General features: G+C 43.7%; 1 protein-coding gene across 12 annotated transcripts in view; it reads right to left on the bottom strand.

Moving 5' to 3' along the window:
• Nucleotides 1-17,347, bottom strand: part of MICAL3 (microtubule associated monooxygenase, calponin and LIM domain containing 3) — a 243,355-nt gene that overhangs the window by 133,189 nt on the left and 92,819 nt on the right. For 9 of the 12 annotated variants that reach the window (XR_012155812.1, XM_073319697.2, XM_073319717.2 and 6 more), the window contains exons 5-11: nucleotides 13,148-13,249; nucleotides 12,294-12,449; nucleotides 11,440-11,540; nucleotides 9,245-9,502; nucleotides 8,510-8,625; nucleotides 2,752-2,878; nucleotides 1,133-1,226 (exon numbers count right to left, since the gene is read on the bottom strand). Coding sequence is in view for 11 of the 12 variants with exons in the window: in XM_073319697.2 (XP_073175798.1) it covers nucleotides 1,133-1,226; nucleotides 2,752-2,878; nucleotides 8,510-8,625; nucleotides 9,245-9,502; nucleotides 11,440-11,540; nucleotides 12,294-12,449; nucleotides 13,148-13,249 (954 nt within the window). In the remaining variant the exon portion in view is untranslated. Of the gene's footprint in view, nucleotides 1-1,132; nucleotides 1,227-2,751; nucleotides 2,879-6,307; nucleotides 6,367-6,613; nucleotides 6,793-8,509; nucleotides 8,626-9,244; nucleotides 9,503-10,437; nucleotides 10,478-11,439; nucleotides 11,541-12,293; nucleotides 12,450-13,147; nucleotides 13,250-17,347 lie in introns of those variants that run through there. The other 3 variants (XM_073319741.2, XM_073319752.2, XM_073319762.2) reach the window with 3 other exon arrangements.

The following is a 17,347-nucleotide window of genomic DNA, read 5'->3' as shown; positions in this document are numbered from 1 at the left end:
GAGGGAGAATTTTAGTTTGCTAAAAAGTAATTACCCAAGCTGTAATTTGGACAGATCACCCTGGCTCTTGTGAATATCCCAGGAAATTTTAAATGGCCAAAAGTGGTCAAGGTCTTGATTTAAGTCAGATCCAAAAGATAGCATTCCTTGTAGCACAGTGCTCCCTAATCCCCTGGTATATTGTTTCAGATAGAAGAACTCTCAACACCTTTCTGCAACAGTTGCATTTACTTTGAAGGTCTTTCATCAAATCACTGACCATCCTGACCTTGTTTAGCTATGAGATGTGACAAGATTATAGCCAAGGGTGGCATCATTGCAGGCCAAAGAACAAATCAGAAGACTCTACGCAACTGTACACCAGTGGGAGGAAGGTACAGTAACAAAACAGGCAGACTTGAATGAAACAGTATTCCAAGAGACACCAAAAACACCACTCAGACATCCAAAGGCGTAATATGGCTGGGAAAGGTTCATCAAACCTTGGGTTATGGTTTGACCAGACAACTATTCCAATTCTTAGTGTAAGGCATTTAATTCCTAGAATACATGCCGTGCACTGGCTCAGTAATTAGACTCCATAATGCTAAGATAGGGGACCCTATAGCAGTGATTCCCTTACGACAAGTAGAGCTGCTATATTACGAGGAAAATTCAAGTAAAGTAATTGATTTATTTAGTCAAACTAAGAGATAAGATTTCAAAAAGGAGAAAGCTTGAGTGTGGATGGGAATCTACAAAAAAAGACTTCTCTTTTTCCCCTTCATTTTCTACTTTTCCATTATTATTTTTATCTGTACTTAAGAGTTTTTGGCTTCACTGCCAAATCAAGTAGAGGGCTGGTTTTTCACACTTGAAATAAGGATTCCACTACAGGATCAAGGAGGTGACCAAAAATCCTTTTGGAAACAAATGTTTAGAAATCTGGAAGTACACTGTAATAAGGGAAATTGAGGTAAAGCTAACATGTTTAAGTTTAATTATGTTTGAAAGTTTAATTGCATTTGAAAAGTCAAGCTTCTGAGCCAAGAATTAATGAGACACTTTTCGAAACAGAAGGGGACCTCTCTGTACATCTGATGCACTGACCCAGCTCTGGAAGAGCACAACAAAGTGAAAAGCTGGGACTCACCATTCCGGGTCAGCTTTGGTGTCCTGGAGTTCACCAAGTTCTCTATTTCCAGGTGAATGTCTTTCAGGTCTCCTGTATCATACAAGTGGCGCACCTGTAAGGATGCCAAAGGGTTAAAAATGGCCAAAAAGAATAGTCTCTCTCATCAAAAGCCAATATGGCAGGAGAAGTCTCCTCAGGCCAGAACTACTGCCCTGGCACACTAAACTCCCTTTCTAAAAACAAGCCACATGCACACACAAGGAACATGGCCCCCTTAAGCCAAGAAGGGGATGATTATATAAAAAGTTATTTTATGACATGTTCGTAGGGTGACCAGATGTCCCGATTTTATAGGGACAGTCCTGATATTTTTCTTACATAGGCTCCTAGTACCCCCCACCCCTGTCCCAATTTTTCATACTTGCTACCTGGTCACCTACACGTTTCGCACAGTAGACAATTCCCAAAAACCACAGAACCCCAAGCAACAGCTCTTAATATACATCCAGTGGCTGCACGTTGGTGCCTATACTGAGATAGAGGCTAAATTATTATAAAGGAAATACAAAAAAATATATTGTCAGCATGGCTGAAACTGCCAAAATTCAGAGAAGTTCAGAGCTACAACTGACATGACTGTGAACACTGTTTAGAGACTTCTACAATATCTAGTCAAAAGGGACATGGGTACAGTACAGTGGTTTAAGCCTGATGGATATTTCTGGTTTTTGCCACTGTCAATTCCCTAAATACTCAGAGGCATGGGGTTCTCAACCTTTTTTGAATCAAATCCCCCCTTAACCTTTTTTTTTTTAAAAATAAACTTGGATTCCCTGCCCTCTCCCACCCCCTGGTCCCCTTTAAAATAGAGAGAAGGATTCTGCCACCTAGCCAGAGACGTTGGAGAGTGTGCCCACCCTTCACTCAACTTGGACAGTGGCTCGTGTCCCAGGGACTGGGCCTGGTAGGGTGCTGCCTGGCACTATGAGCGCAAGCCAATCCAGCACTCACCTGGAGTGCAGACAGGGAACAGTTCCTGGCACTGGAGGGCGGGGAAGGGTAGGGTGCCCTCTAGCACTATGCATGCACACAGCATACAGGACACTGGAGTGCAGGGTAGGGTGATGCCTGGCACTATGAGCATAGGCAGCATAGAGGGCACTGAGATGCAAGCAATGGTGGCTCCTGTCCCACAGGGCAGGGCCTGGCTCTATCCTGGCCCAGTGTGGAGGGGGAGAGGGGAAGGTGTTGGAGAGCAAGCCCACCACACACCCAGCCGCTCTTGTCATGCAGGCCTGGGCTCAGCTTCCTGCTCTGGCCTGCTCACTCTCACTGTTCGGAGGAGCTCCCCACAGCATGATGTATGCATCTGTGCGCAGGTGAGGCCCTCTCCCCACCAAACACTACCCCCTTCCGGCCATGGCAATGCCACTTGGAAGGGTGGCTAGGCCAAACTTGAGCATCATGACAGAGCAGTGGGGGGCCAAATGTGAGTGAGTGGCATTGGAACCTGGCATTTGTTTATGGCTCGCTGTGCTGTCCCCCCCCACCCCCAGTTGAGAACCTCTAATACAGACCAATGGCTACACGAAGAGGACACAGATCCCATGCTGTCAAAGGAATTGCCAGCCAGTTACCTGGTTTGGCCGCAGGAAGTTGACGTTGATATTGGGATACCGGGTGACAGGATCGATGCTGTACTGGCTGAAGTTTTTACTCACATTCTCAGGGGTGGTCTGAGGCAGCAGCCTGTAAATGCTTTCCCTGAGGGAAAAATACTAATGTCATAAGAGCAAGTAGGAGAAAGAGATACATCACCACTACCACCACCTTCAAAGTCAAGGCCCTCATGAACTCTGAGGTTAGGTTCCAGAGTAGCAGCCATGTTAGGCTGTATTCGCAAAAAGAACAGGAGGACTTGTGGCACCTTAGAGACGAACAAATTTATTTGAGCATGAGCTTTCGTGAGCTACAGCTCACTTCATCAGATGCATTGAAGTAGCTCACGAAAGCTTATGCTCAAATTTGTTCGTCTCTAAGGTGCCACAAGTACTCCTTTTCTTTCTGAGGGTTAGAACACTCAAATTCGCAAACCTACCCCTTCAGATATGAAACAAAATTCAGTACTTAAGCATCTAAACCATTTATATTTTAATTCAGCAGGAATCAGGAAGGTGGGAAGAATAGAATGAGACGGACAATGCTGAAAATATACTGCCATTATATAAATCAATAGTATGCCTTCGCCTGGAATTCTGTTTTCAGTTCTGATCACCCCATCTCAAAAGAGACAATAGAAATAAAGGACAGGTTCAGAGTAGCAGCTGCGTTAGTCTGTATTCGCAAAAAGAAAAGGAGTACTTGTGGCACCTTAGAGACGAACAAATTTATTTGAGCATAAGCTTTTGTGAGCTACAGCTCACTTCATTGGATGCATTCAGTGGAAAATACAGTGGGGAGATTTATATACATAGAGAACATGAAACAACGGGTGTTACCATACACACTGTAACGAGAGTGATCACTTAAGGTGAGCTATTACCAGCGGGGGGGGGGGGGGGGGGGAAGAGAGAGAAAAACCTTTTGTAGTGATAATGAAGGTGGGCCATTTCCAGCAGTTGACAAGAATGTCTGAGGAACAATGGGGGGTGGGGGAATAAACATGGGGAAATAGTTTTACTTTGTGTAATGACCAATCCACTCCCAGTCTCTTTTCAACTTCAGGAGAAGTTAATTGTACCCCGTTTGCAAATTAATTCCAATTCAGCAGTCTCTCCTTGGAGTCTGTTTTTGAAGTTTTTTTTGTTGAAGAATTGCAACTTTTAGGTCTGTAATCGAGTGACCAAAGAGATTGAAGTGTTCTCCATCTGTTTTTTGAATGTTATAATTCTTGACATCTGATTTGTGTCCATTTATTCTTTTACGTAGAGACTGTCCAGTTTGACCAATGTACACGGCAGAGGGGCATTGCTGGCACATGATGGCATATATCACATTGATAGATCCGCAGGTGAACGAACCTCTGATAGTGTGGCTGATGTGATTAGGCCCTATGATGGTGTCCCCTGAATAGATATGTGGACACAGTTGGCAACGGGCTTTGTTGCAAGGATAGGTTCCTGGGTTAGTGGTTCTGTTGCGTGGTGTGTGGTTACTGGTGAGTATTTGCTTCAGGTTGGGGGGCTGTCTGTAAGCAAGGACTGGCCTATCTCCCAAGATCTGTGAGAGTGATGGGTCATCCTTCAGGAGAGGTTGTAGATCCTTGATGATGCATTGGAGAGGTTTTAGTTGGGGGCTGAAGGTGATGGCTAGTGGCGTTCTGTTATTTTCTTTGTTGGGCCTGTCCTGTAGTAGGTGACTTCTGGGTACTCTTCGGGCTCTGTCAGTCTGTTTCTTCACTTCAGCAGGTGGATATTGTAGTTGTAAGAATGCTTGCTTGAGATCTTGTCGGTGTTTGTCTCTGTCTGTGGTGTGGTCTGGATGAAAGCTGGAGGCATGCAGGTAGGAATAGCGGTCAGTAGGTTTCCAGTATAGGGTGGTGTTTATGTGACCATCACTTATTAGCACGATAGTGTCCAGGAAGTGGATGACATCTTGTGCTACATTGAGGACATCTTCATCATCTGGACCCATGGAAAAGAAGCCCTTGAGGAATTCCACCATGATTTCAACAACTTCCATCCCACCATCAACCTCAGCCTGGACCCGTCCACACAAGAGATCCACCCTATACTGGCAACCTACTGACCGCTATGCCTACCTACATGCCTCCAGCTTTCATCCAGACCACACCACACGATCCATTGTCTACAGCCAAGCACTACGATACAACCGCATTTGCTCCAACCCCTCAGACAGAGACAAACACCTACAAGATCTCTATCAAGCATTCTTACAACTACAATACCCACCTTCTGAAGTGAAGAAACAGATTGACAGAGCCAGAAGTGTACCCAGAAGTCACCTACTACAGGACAGGCCCAACAAAGAAAATAACAGAACGCCACTAGCCGTCACCTTCAGCCCCCAACTAAAACCTCTCCGATGCATCATCAAGGATCTACAACCTATCCTGAAGGACGACCCATCACTTTCACAGATCTTGGAAACAGCCCCCCAACCTGAAGCAAATACTCACCAGCAACCACACACCACACAACAGAATCACTAACCCAGGAACCTATCCTTGCAACAAGGCACGTTGCCAACTGTGTCCACATATCTATTCAGGGGACACCATCATAGGGCCTAATCACATCAGCCACACTATCAGAGGCTCGTTCACCTGCACATCTACCAATGTGATATATGCCATCATGTGCCAGCAATGCCCCTTTGCCATGTACACTGGCCAAACCAGACAGTCTCTACGTAAAAGAATAAATGGACACAAATCGGACGTCAAGAATTATAACATTCAAAAACCAGTTGGAGAACACTTCGATCTCGTTGGTCACTCGATTACAGACCTAAAAGTTGCAATTCTTCAACAAAAAACTTCAAAAACAGACTCCAAGGAGAGACTGCTGAATTGGAATTAATTTGCAAACTGGATACAATTAACTTAGGCTTGAATAGACACTGGGAGTGGATGGGTCATTACACAAAGTAAAACTATTTCCCCATGTTTATTCCCCCACCCCCACCAGTATGGTAACACCCATTGTTTCATGTTGTCTATGTATATAAAATCTCCCCACTGTATTTTCCATTGAATGCATCCAATGAAGTGAGCTGTGCTTATGCTCAAATAAATTTGTTTGTCTCTAAGGTACCACAAGTACTCCTTTTCTTTTTAATAGATAGAAGTAGTCCAGAAACAGACAAAAAAAATTATTAAATGCAAGGAGAGAATTCCGTATAAGTGCTAGGAATGATTGGGACATGATCGATAGAGAGGAGACTTGACAAAGGCATACAAAATAATAAATAATATGGACAAGTTAAATCATATGCTCCTATTTAATCTCTTGTAAGAAAGAACAAGATGACAGAATAAAATCAAAGCAGGCAAAATTAAAACTGAAAATGAAATTTTTTCCTCAGTGCATAATTAACTTGTGGAACTCACTGACACAAGGTGGTATTGATGTCAAGAGGTTAATTGTAATAAAAAAGTATTAAATATTTAATATGGATCATGAGAGCTTCTACAATTATATCAGATAGGATAAAAATATTAAGAATATAAACCTGTGAGAGGCTGGTTTATGCCATCTTTCAAACTGTCAGGGGTTACTAAGAAGCTTGTCCTGTGGATATGATGATATTCTATAACAAGAGTCAGCAAACTTTGGCACGCAGCCCATCGGGTAATCAGCTGGCGGGCCACCAGACATTTTGTTTACATTGACTGTCCACAGGCACGGCCACCTGCAGCTCCCAGTGGCCGCAGTTGGCTGTTCCCGGCCAATGGGAACTGCAGGAAGTGGTGCGGGCTGCAGGGACGTGCTGGCTGTCGCTTCCTGCAGTTCCCATTGGTTGGGAACAGTGAACCGCGGCCACTGAGAGCTGTGCAGGGGGCGGGAGGGCAGTGCCTGCAGACGGTCAACGTAAACAAAATGTCTCGCAGCCCGCCAGCGGATTACCCTGATGGGCCATGTGTTGAAAGCTGCCGACCCGTTCTATAATCATCCAGGATTTCTTTCAATTGGTTCTTGCCAATGTCAGACACAACACTAAATTAGAGGGACCCAGAGTGGACAAAATTCATGAGTTAATACACATGTTGCTAGTTTGGGAATTTCTTTCCATTTTATAGTCAAATTGTTAAAGTGGACATTTTGCACCTATTCCTTTAATTAGTTTCCTAATTAATTTCCTATTAATTGTTAGTAGAAATTCAGATTTAACAGAGGTTTTTCTACTAAATTTCATTTTTAAAACACTCATCTATGATGAAGACAAGTTCAGGGCCTCATTAACATCCTTACTGTGAGAACAGCACAAACTCAAGCACAAAATTGATAAGCTATATGCACAATCAACACCGCCATCTGAAATACCAAACTTCCACCCGTCAAGGAAGCTGAAATGGTTTGACCAAGCTGAACTCCTACATTGGGACCCTAAAGTCCTGTGTGTATTAAAAAAGTTCAAAATAATTTTGGATTGAAAGTCTACGGAATTTTTCATGGTCAAAATCAAAGCAATCTTTGAAGAAACTTTAATGACACTAACTCTTTCTTAATAAAGATAAAATTTTGGCCTCTGATACTACAAGCACTTACTCACATCATTAATTTTAACAACACGTGCATAAAGTTATGTACCTCTTTAAGTGATGTACCTCAACATAGCAGTTTTTTAAAAATTCAAATAAGATACCCTACCAACAGTGGAATTTTAAAAATGCTATAGTGATATTTAAAACCTCCAGCATTTATAATTTAGTTCATTATAAATTTTAATCTAACCAAGCAATTGCACAAGTTTTCAAATTAGTGTTACAATGCCTGAGCTTGATTTAAATCAGTGAGTTTTAGAGGGGTTTAGTTATTTTTTATTTTATTTTATTTTTTTAAAGAAAATCCAGTGATTTAAGTTATTCCACCCTGGATGGACCTCTTGTTTGATCTGTAAAGGCAATTCCTATGCTGTTATGTCACTTTGAACATACACACACACACAAATGAGAGAGAGAGAGAAATGCACAAGCAATAGATTCAATGTGAAAACAAGACCATGAATGTACAGGTCGAGTATGGAATTAAATATAGACCATTATCTCCAAATTAAGAAAAACAAAACAAAAAAAAAACCCCAAAACAGAAAAAATATTTACAAGGTAATTGGAATTAGCATCTATTTCTGTCTCCCGGCTATTTCAAAGGCATCTATCCCCTTGGCATCTAAGTCTTTCCTCACCTAGACTGCATAGTTAAGGCTTAGAGCACTAATCAGACTCACTTTCTCCACCCAATACAATCCCAGCAACCACCAAGAAAATATTTTCCTTTCCCTAATCTGCTTTTAGCCAACAGAGAGTAGCAACAACACACTTTGGTCGCTATTCTGTTCCTCTCTGAATAGATTCCACTGGACCTGTGGTGCCCAGAGCAGGCAAGTTACAGCAGAGCACCAGTGTGCATGTGTGTGATCCCGATCTTCACGTGGTGGTGCTTCTGGCCAGTTCCCTCACCTTCTTGGGAAAGCTTTCCCTTAATCAAACCACTCCAATGGGCAGCCTCCAGGAACATTAAAGACACAAGGTTTGCTCCCTCCACCCCACTCTGGGTGCACATCTGTAACAGGACAAGGAATTGGAGTGGATGGTCAGAAGAGTGAACCTTCTGAGCACAAATAACTTTTCCACCTACCTCTGCCCCCAAATCATTCTGTATTCAGATCAGAATTCACAATTAGACTCATTTCCCCACAATAACCCACCATTACCTCTCTGCGAGGACCTCCAAAGGGCTAGTTCCCTGAGACCAGCTTCGTACCATCCAAGCAGAATCCATGGCAGCCAGAAAGCCCCTGGCTATTCCAGTTCCCATCGGCCAGAATGGCTAGATGTAATAGGTCACCAAAAAAAAAAAAAAGAAAAGAAAAAGGACAGGGAAGGGGGAAGAAAAGGAAATTAAAAATGGTACCAAGAACATATTTAGAGGGCAGACTGCTAGGATATTATAACTCAGAGATTAACTTGAGACACTGGCTACCACTGGGCTAGTGGAGGCCAAATGCATGGTGAACTGGCTGTGAGTTAATCCACAGCTAGTGTTTCATTATTCCCTACAATGACTCATAGCCTGGAGCTGCTAAGAGCCTCTCTTAAAAAACAGATATTTCAAACTAACTATAATATGTTAATTATTAACTCTCCTAGCCTAGGACACAGCATAGCGTCCTCAGGGATTCTAGCGGCCACAACAAGGAGTGGGTAGTACAGATGCAATTTCAGCAGGTCTCTCACAGTGAGCTTCCTTTGCAAGGTCATTGCTATGCTGAATACTCACTGTTTTCCCAATTTTCCTTCCCCCGGCCCCTCCCACTCTATTATATAAAACAGCAGTTGCCTTCCTCATGATAAAATGCTCATAGCACAAAGGGAAAGTTGCATTCATTTCAGGGGAGTGATCACTTCCATTCATGGCTCACACAGTAAGTGAGCTGTTTAACTCCTACCTCCAACAGACTGTCCCCAACCAGTGCCACAAGCAGCTGATGGCCATTCTGCTCTCGCACCATTGCTGCATTCTCTGATGCGTACATACATGTGAAGTCAAACATGGCCACATCAGGCTGCCCATAGTGATTGATGGCAAAGTCCAGTGATGGCAGCTGCTGATTGGTAGAAAAGTCAGCTGCTTCCCTGGCATAGTTGAGCAACGCCTCCTGGTCCACATTCTCCCGTGAGAGTAACAGCTCTGTGTCCGCATAGTCCTACCAAAAGAGAGAAGAGTCCGAGTAGAACAGCCACGTGGGAAGAGGGAATTTTAAGTTTGGTATCTGCAGACAACTGTAGGTTCTGAGACTCCTCTAATCCACTGATTTAGGATCTTTCCCTAAATTATTTCATGATCACTAGTGTCTAGGCCTCTAAGAGAAAAAAATGTTTCTATCTCTTCTTCTTGGAAAGAGCCTTGACAACCCTGCTGGCATTTCTGAGCATGCCAACAGGCAATATGGTCACTACAGAGGTGTGAAAGTGTAAAAGTGGACAATGCCAGCAAGTGCAGTGTTTGGTGAGTGCTTAGCATGCACGCTACAAATGGAAAGCCTATATGCTAAAGCTGGCAACAGTATCTTGGCCATGAATAATCTGTTGGGTCACTTCCAAAAGATACAGTCAACAACAGATGCTATAGCTTCATAAAGTTGTATAACTATAGACTTTTGAGGATTGTTTCTGAAGGAGCTTCATGGTTACTATGTCACCTGCTAAATTTAATTTAATTTATTTATTTTTACTTTTTGAGTACTTAAATGCCCTTTCTATTCCATCTTTAAAGGGAGTGAACTTCAGAGCTTAACTATATAAATCTAAAATCACATCAACACAAAAAGCTGAAGTGAAGATTAAGAGCTTGTCTACACAGAGCAGCAATGCAGACTACAAAGGAGTGATTTCTAAAGCACATTGTGTCACGCACTAACTGGTCCATGTAGATTCAGCTGGTGCACATTAAAAGCTCCCTAATACACTTCAACATAGCACTGTTTAACACAGTACTATGTTAAAGTGCACTCTGGAACTTTTACTGCACACCAGCAGGTCTTTGTTGGCCAGTTACTACATTACATGTTAGTCGCTTTAGAAATCACCACCGCTCCCAATCCCCAGCCCGTAGTACGCATTACCTCACTGGGTAGACGTGCCCTCAGTGAAAGCATCCAGCTGAAGTCCTGTGAACCTCACTATAAGGGAAGCACGTCTGGGTTTAGGTCTCGATTAAAACAAGCTTAGTGTGTGCCAGTTGAGGGCATCTGAGCAAAACAATTAACATACAATATTTTTACATGTTTCTTTGGACTAAGGTTTGAAATCTGATATCCAGGATTCCCCTAATATATTATTATTTCAAATCATGTTCCTCTGAGTCAGATTGACATACCCCATATTACATAATGGACTCAAACCACTAGCTGGCCAGTTAGCAAAAACAACTGATTAGAGAATGCTAAATTCTTGGTGATTAATATGCAGCTGTCTTGCCATAAACTATAGAAGGCAGTTCTAAGGTACAGCCTGGTTCTGTATATTGTCAGAACAGACTAAACGGTGCAGCCCAGCTGTTTACAAATCAAGTGTAAATGAAATGTTAGCCCATTGGTGTATATGGTAGTTAATTTAAACTCCTGTGCACTTCCCTACATGCTCTGTTTTCAGACAAAAGATGCAAGATCTAGAGCCCTACTTATTTCTTTAGGACCAAAACGGATCTCTGTCAATATGAGTAATGGGTAAAGCTCCATCACAACTTCTCTTCATACGCTCCCAGCTCTTTCACCTCCACCAAACGAGACGGAGTCACTGAAGGAGTCTATGGGCCTTGCAGGACATTTAAACTTGCTATGTCTAGAAGCCCCAGTTCTGAAGGGAGATGTGAATGAGTGCAGAGCAGAGCACGTAATCCTTTTCTAAGGACTCAATCTGCTTCCTCTAACAGGGCGCTAGTCACATACCTGCCTTAAAAATCCCGCAGGCCATGTCCTAAAAGAGGCCTACCTCAAAACATTGAAGAGAAGTCAATATGCCCAGGTATACATTAAACAATCATTTAATTCCCTTCAAAAATATACTCCCTTCTCCCAAGGTGCCAAGGCCAGATTGTTTCATAAATCTAATACAGAGAGATTTGGGAGAATGTAATACGCACATGCAGTATCACCCCTTTGTCCAGCAAACTCTGCTTTTTGGCAGTCATGACGAAGTAGTGAGTATCATCTTTGTAGTAGACAATATTCTCCAAGTCAATACCTATGACAGAAGAAAAGGATGTAGTAATACAAAGTCGGTTGTATGTTATATGTAGTACAAGAGCTCACAGCATCATTTGGAAGAGCTCTGGCTCAGCCTTCCTTGCTCATGCGAAGGTGTGGCCTGTGCAAAGAGAATGTCTGATAGTGCACATGACACTCACCCATGCCCCTAAATGTAATGGAGGGCCCTGCCAAAATCCCCCAAAGCCGTGGGAAGATCCAACCTACACCAGACTGAAATTACATCGGCTGGTAACCCTTACAACAGAGAGAATTATTATATGGCTGCACTGAGCACTTTATTCACATGCTTTCAAGGGGTTTCAAAAATTGAACCTTTAGATACACAGAGACACCTCTCTGCCTCTCTAGTGGCCCTGACCTTGTTTTGACATTCCTAAGCTTGACTTCAGAGGAGTGGGGGAGAGGGAAAACATGGCATCCAAGTTCCTCCATGGAGTGCTGGGACGGCTTACCACATGTCCAAAAGTTAAAAAGCACCGCCCTCCAGTTACAAGCTACAATGACAAGCAGCTGAAGAACAAGCTGGAACAAATCAGTTGAGGAAGTGGGAGACAATCAGACAGGAAGGACAGACAATAGTGATGTACTTCTTGGATCAAGGGCTACGATACTCAGTCATTCATTGATGGAAAAAAAAAAAAGGCAGCTTAAGGAGACAACTAGTATAAAAAAATTGGTAATTACATAAATTCCTTCACCTTGAGATACTTGGTCATTGTTCACAAACCTGTGGCTTCTCGCAGATCCTGGAAGAACTTCTGGTTAAATATGAAGGCCACACCACTGATCTCCTCCACTTTGGCTTCGGCTGTGGTGTTGCGATTGATGAAGTTTGCTGTGATAGCAATTGCCAGCTTACCACGGAACTCCTTCCGGCGAAACCCTAGAGATGGGGTAGAGCAGAGATCACGAAATACAGCTCAAGTCCAGAGAAGACTCAGCCTGATACAAAGCAAGCCCCTAAATATATGACAGAAGGGGTCAGATACTACAGACACTTCTTTACAGGGGAAACAACAAAATCCTCTCTTGCAAATTGCTTCACCTGAAAATAACATTTGGACCTTTGAAGAAAAAAGAAAATGTTTGACTATAATGAAATGACTCCCCTCTATCCCAGACAGTGCAATGGCTCTTAAAGCAATGTTTTAAAATTCATTCCCAACCACCCCATTTATATGCCTAATAATTCCCCACCTTATCTCAGAAGCAAGAGGTGCTGCAAGTGCAAGATTAGTCCACATTAAAAAAAAAAAAAAATCTAGAAAATGTAGAGAATCTGAAAGTAATCAAGCCCAATACACCTGCTGCTTTGCTTGTAGAGGAAGATGAAGAGAATGGAAGAGGAAGTGGTGGTACAAGTGGCCAACTGGATTCCTGAGGGCTGAAGGGGAGCTTGTTTCTCCTCTGTCACATCTTTACAGACTTAAGTGCTGAATATTTGGAAAGAGATTGGAGTGCAGCTCATACAGAGAACTTTTTTTGTTCAGCTCTGCTATGACCATTTAAAATAGAGACCATTTCACTGCTAAGCGTGTGTTGTGGAAAACTCTCCATTGTGGACACATCAGGAGCCATTACCTTCTAAAGTGTTCCTCCTGCCATCTCCTCCAATGACCACTTCAAATTCGTACTCTGACACCGGGTGCGTTTTTGGGTGGACCTGTGCACGCCAGCCTATCCCTGTAGATAAACCCTCAGTTAATAATGTATTAGGCGTATCTACATTCACAGACATTTTTTAAAAAGCGAACAAAGGAATCAACTCTCACTTCCTACACAAACCATTTCTCACATCCCTGGTTTGGGAGGCTACACAGTTGATACCCTATCAGGTGGTGTTAGCATCTTTTCAGGACCATTATGATATGCCTGACTGCATCTGGAAAACACTTGCAGTAGTAAGATCTAAGCCTAGTGTACACATTGGGTTCCCTTTCAGTGAAGCAAACAGCCAGAATCTACCCAAAGCTTTTAGACAAATACGGTTTAATGGAACTAGGACATAAAGTATAACAGTATAGTAGAGAGATCATTGTAAGGCTCTCTGCTTTACAAGACTGAAAAAGACTTTGCCCAATAGATTCAAAGTCCAACTTCTCATACGTTACATGATCGGTTTGGCCAGTAACAAGATTGCCAACAACATCCATGGCAAGCGTGCAGGGAAAATGAACTAAATAGCCAGAATGCATGCAATGTAAGTGGCTGCTGTTACAAAAAAGTTCTACAGTATTGTAGGCACAACGGGCCAAAATTCTGCAGGAACTCTTGTAAACTGTAGCATTTTGTTCATTTCAGTTGAATACATTAGGCACTTTTAGTTTTGTAAAGTGAAGAAAGGAAGGTTAAGTTACTTATCCTTATAGTAACTGGAATTCTTCAAGTGCTGGCCCGTATGGGTATTTGCTGGGAGTTTGCATGTGCGCCCTGTGTTTGGGTCTCAAAATTCTTCAATAGCTGTGTCTGTCAGTCCAGGTCTGTGTCCTTCAGTTCCTCATGCCCTCATTTGGGAGCACAAAGGACGGTGTGGACTGACCCCCTCCTGTCCCTAGTCCACCGTGAATCCAAAGAGGATCAGAGCAGAAGGGAAGGGGGGCAGGATGCAAATACCCTCAGGACCATACAGCTTGAAGAACTCCAATGACTACATGGTAAGTAACTTTCCTTTCTTCAAGAGCTGTTCCTGTATATATTCACTGTGGGTGACTCCTGGGCAGTGATTGAGGAGGTGCTCTGCAGCACAATTCAAAAGATCACTGAACCAAAGGAAGCATCCACAGTGGAGGCTTGCACGAGGGCACAGTGCTGGCTAACCGTGTGAATGAAGCCCCAAGTTGTCACTCTGTAGGTATTCCCTTCCTTATATGGAAGCCATTAAGGCAGCTTGAGCTCTGGTAAAATGAGTCTTGACAGACTAAGCAGGAGGGGTTCTGCCAGCTCAAAGCAGAAGAGGATGGAGTTGGAAATCCGTTCAGAGAATCTTTGGGAAAATACTGCCTCTCCTTTCCATCCTCTCAGCAAAGGAGACAAATAAACCTCTGAGATCTTCTAACGGGCCTTAGCCTGTCCAGGTAGAAGTCCAGATCTCTGTGTACATCTAGGGTCTCCTGTCTTCCTCATTATTGTGAGGTCTCAGGTAAAATACAAGAAGGTAAACCTTCTGGTTCAAGGGAAAATCAGGTGGAATCATGAGGACAAACTTGGGATGCAATCTCAGGGATACTTTGTCTCTGTGAAAGACTGTATAAGGTGGGTCCACCACCAGGGACCCACGTTCACCCGCTCTCTTGGCTGAGGCGATAGCTGTTAGGAATGCCACCTCCATCAATAAGTGTAAGAAGGAACAGGATGCCAAAAGGTTCAAATGGCAGGTTCATAAGCGCCAGCAGTATCTGGTTCACATCCTAAGCAGGCATAAATTTTGAAACTGGTGGGTAGTTTCTGACAATGCCTTTTAACAACTTTACTGTTATGGGGTGGGTGAAAACCGACAGCTCTTTACCAAAGAATGAGAGACACTGATAGCCGCTAAGCATACCCATAGTGAACTGAGGGATAGGCCTGATGACCTAAAGGAGAGGAGAGAGGAGACAGTCCAAGATAAGAGGAATTCTGGACTTCTTCAAAGGGAAATGATGCTCTGGCATCACAGGGAGAACTGCTTCCATTTGGAAGCATAACACTTTCTTGTTGAGGGCTTCCTGCTATTGAGAAGGATGGATTAGACCTCCTCCAAGCAAGATCTGTGCAAGTCTGCTGTCCATCCAATAACCAATCTGCCAGATAGAGAGGTGTGGGGGGTGGGATGGTTGGGAATGCTTCTGTTCTGTGGCAGGCTGGGAGACAGCTGCAGGTGAATGCATGGGCGGGAGGCCATCTGCCCAGCTGTGGTGAACCAAAACGGTCATGACCACCATGTCACTATCAAAATCACTGTTGCCTTGTCGCACTTGATCTTTCAGAGGACGTGAGGTAGGAGGGGAATGGGAGGGAAAGCATACTTCAGCAGATCTGACCATTGCACTGGGAAAGCATCCCCTCTGGAGTCCTGCCCCTGTGAGTCTTGAGAGCAATAGGTTGGGCACTTTCTGTTTCCATTGGTTGCAACAAGCTCCCACGATGGGAATCCCCACTGGCAAAAAAATCTGCTGGACTAACGACAAGTGGTGCTTCCCCTTTTGAAAATGCCTATGGTGTTTGCAAGGGAGTTCATTACTCCTGGTAGGTACACTGCATAGAGGGTAATCTGATGCTGTATGCACCAGTTCCAGAGTTTGACTGCTTCCCTGCAGAGTGGGGCAGACCTTGCTCCCTCATTTGTTTGCATAATAAACAGCGGCCCTGTTGTCTGACCTGACCAGACCCTCAGTGGACCGGATGAAGGGCAGGAACCTCTTACACCCTGTGTACTGCCCGAAGCTCAAGAACATTGACGCAGAGTGTGGATTCTTGCAGAATCCAGGAACCCTGAGCTGCATGGTTGTCCACATCCATTCCTCAGCCCAGTAGAGAGGAATCCCTAACAAGTGTCTTTGTGGGTGGCACAGGAACAAAAGGAACCCTACACAAACATTGCCCCTCTTTTCCCACTAGGTGAGTGATATCAGGACACTGAGAAAATGAGACTTTTGTCTAGGGGGGTCTCTGCTTCCTCAGCCAAGCCTGGAGACCGTGAAGGTGGAGCCTTGCAAAGGGGATCAAAGTAAATGCATGCAGCCAGGTGACCTAGCAAGATGAAGTAAGACTGGACTGATGTCTGAGGGCTGAGACGAAGGTGAATAATGAGGTCTATCTTTGCAAGGAATCTGTCCTGTGGTAAACAGGTTCTGGCTGCAATAGAGTCTAGATTTGCTCCAGTAAATTTTGTAGTTGTTGTGGGTGTTAAAGTGAACTTTCCTGGAGTCCCAATGAGTGACTCAAGTTGAGTAAGGAGATGAGTGCTACCTGCGCCTTGTACTACAATCCTCTTGTGAGCAGCCAGTAATGTAGGCAGGGAAATATAGAGTTGTGCTGCCACCTCTGCCATGACTTTTGTATAAACCCTTGGGGCTGCTGAAAGGGCAAAGGGGACAATCATGTATTGGAATGCACTAACCTCACTGTGAAATGCAGCCATCTCCTGTGCGCTGGGTGGATGTCTCTGAACTGGGGCAGATTTTCAAGAGGGTGGGACAACAGGAATTTGATTACGTACCCAGTTGCAACGTTGTCTGAGACCAATTTGTCTAATGTTATATAAGCTGCCGCACAAGAAGAAAACAGGTCAGGGGAAAACAATGAAAGGGGGAAAGGAGACTGGTTGTGCCTGGACTGGCTGATGGCTCTCGAACGTCCCATCAAAATGACTTGGTAGGTGTTTGAGTCTGGAGAGGGGATGGTTGTGGTATGAGGTGTATGTCGTGCTGCACCCTCTGACATCTTTTCAGGAGTTCATAGGCCCTCTGGTGGTAGAACAGCTATGGGGTTGGCTGGTATCTTTCTAGTGGCAGCTTAGAAAATTTACCTGTGAAGAGCAGGGGTGTATATTCCCAAAGAGTAGAAGGTGGCACAAGAACTCTTAAGGGAAAGAAGCAACTCAGTTTTCTCCCTAAATAGGTTGTTATCCTCAAAACAGAATTTACAAATCTGTGAATCTCTATGGCCAGAAAGGACCATTGTGATGATCTAGTCTGACGTTCTGTATAACACAGGCCATAGAACTTCCCCAAAACAATTCCTACAGCATATATTTCAGGAAAATATCCAATCTTGATTTTAAAATTTCCAGCGATGGAGAAT

The sequence above is a fragment of the Lepidochelys kempii genome, chromosome 1, assembly GCF_965140285.1.
Source record: "Lepidochelys kempii isolate rLepKem1 chromosome 1, rLepKem1.hap1, whole genome shotgun sequence".
NCBI classification, from domain to species: domain Eukaryota; kingdom Metazoa; phylum Chordata; order Testudines; family Cheloniidae; genus Lepidochelys; species Lepidochelys kempii.
The sequence above is the reverse complement of the archived record's forward strand: the minus strand, read 5'-3'. Positions and strand labels throughout refer to the sequence as shown.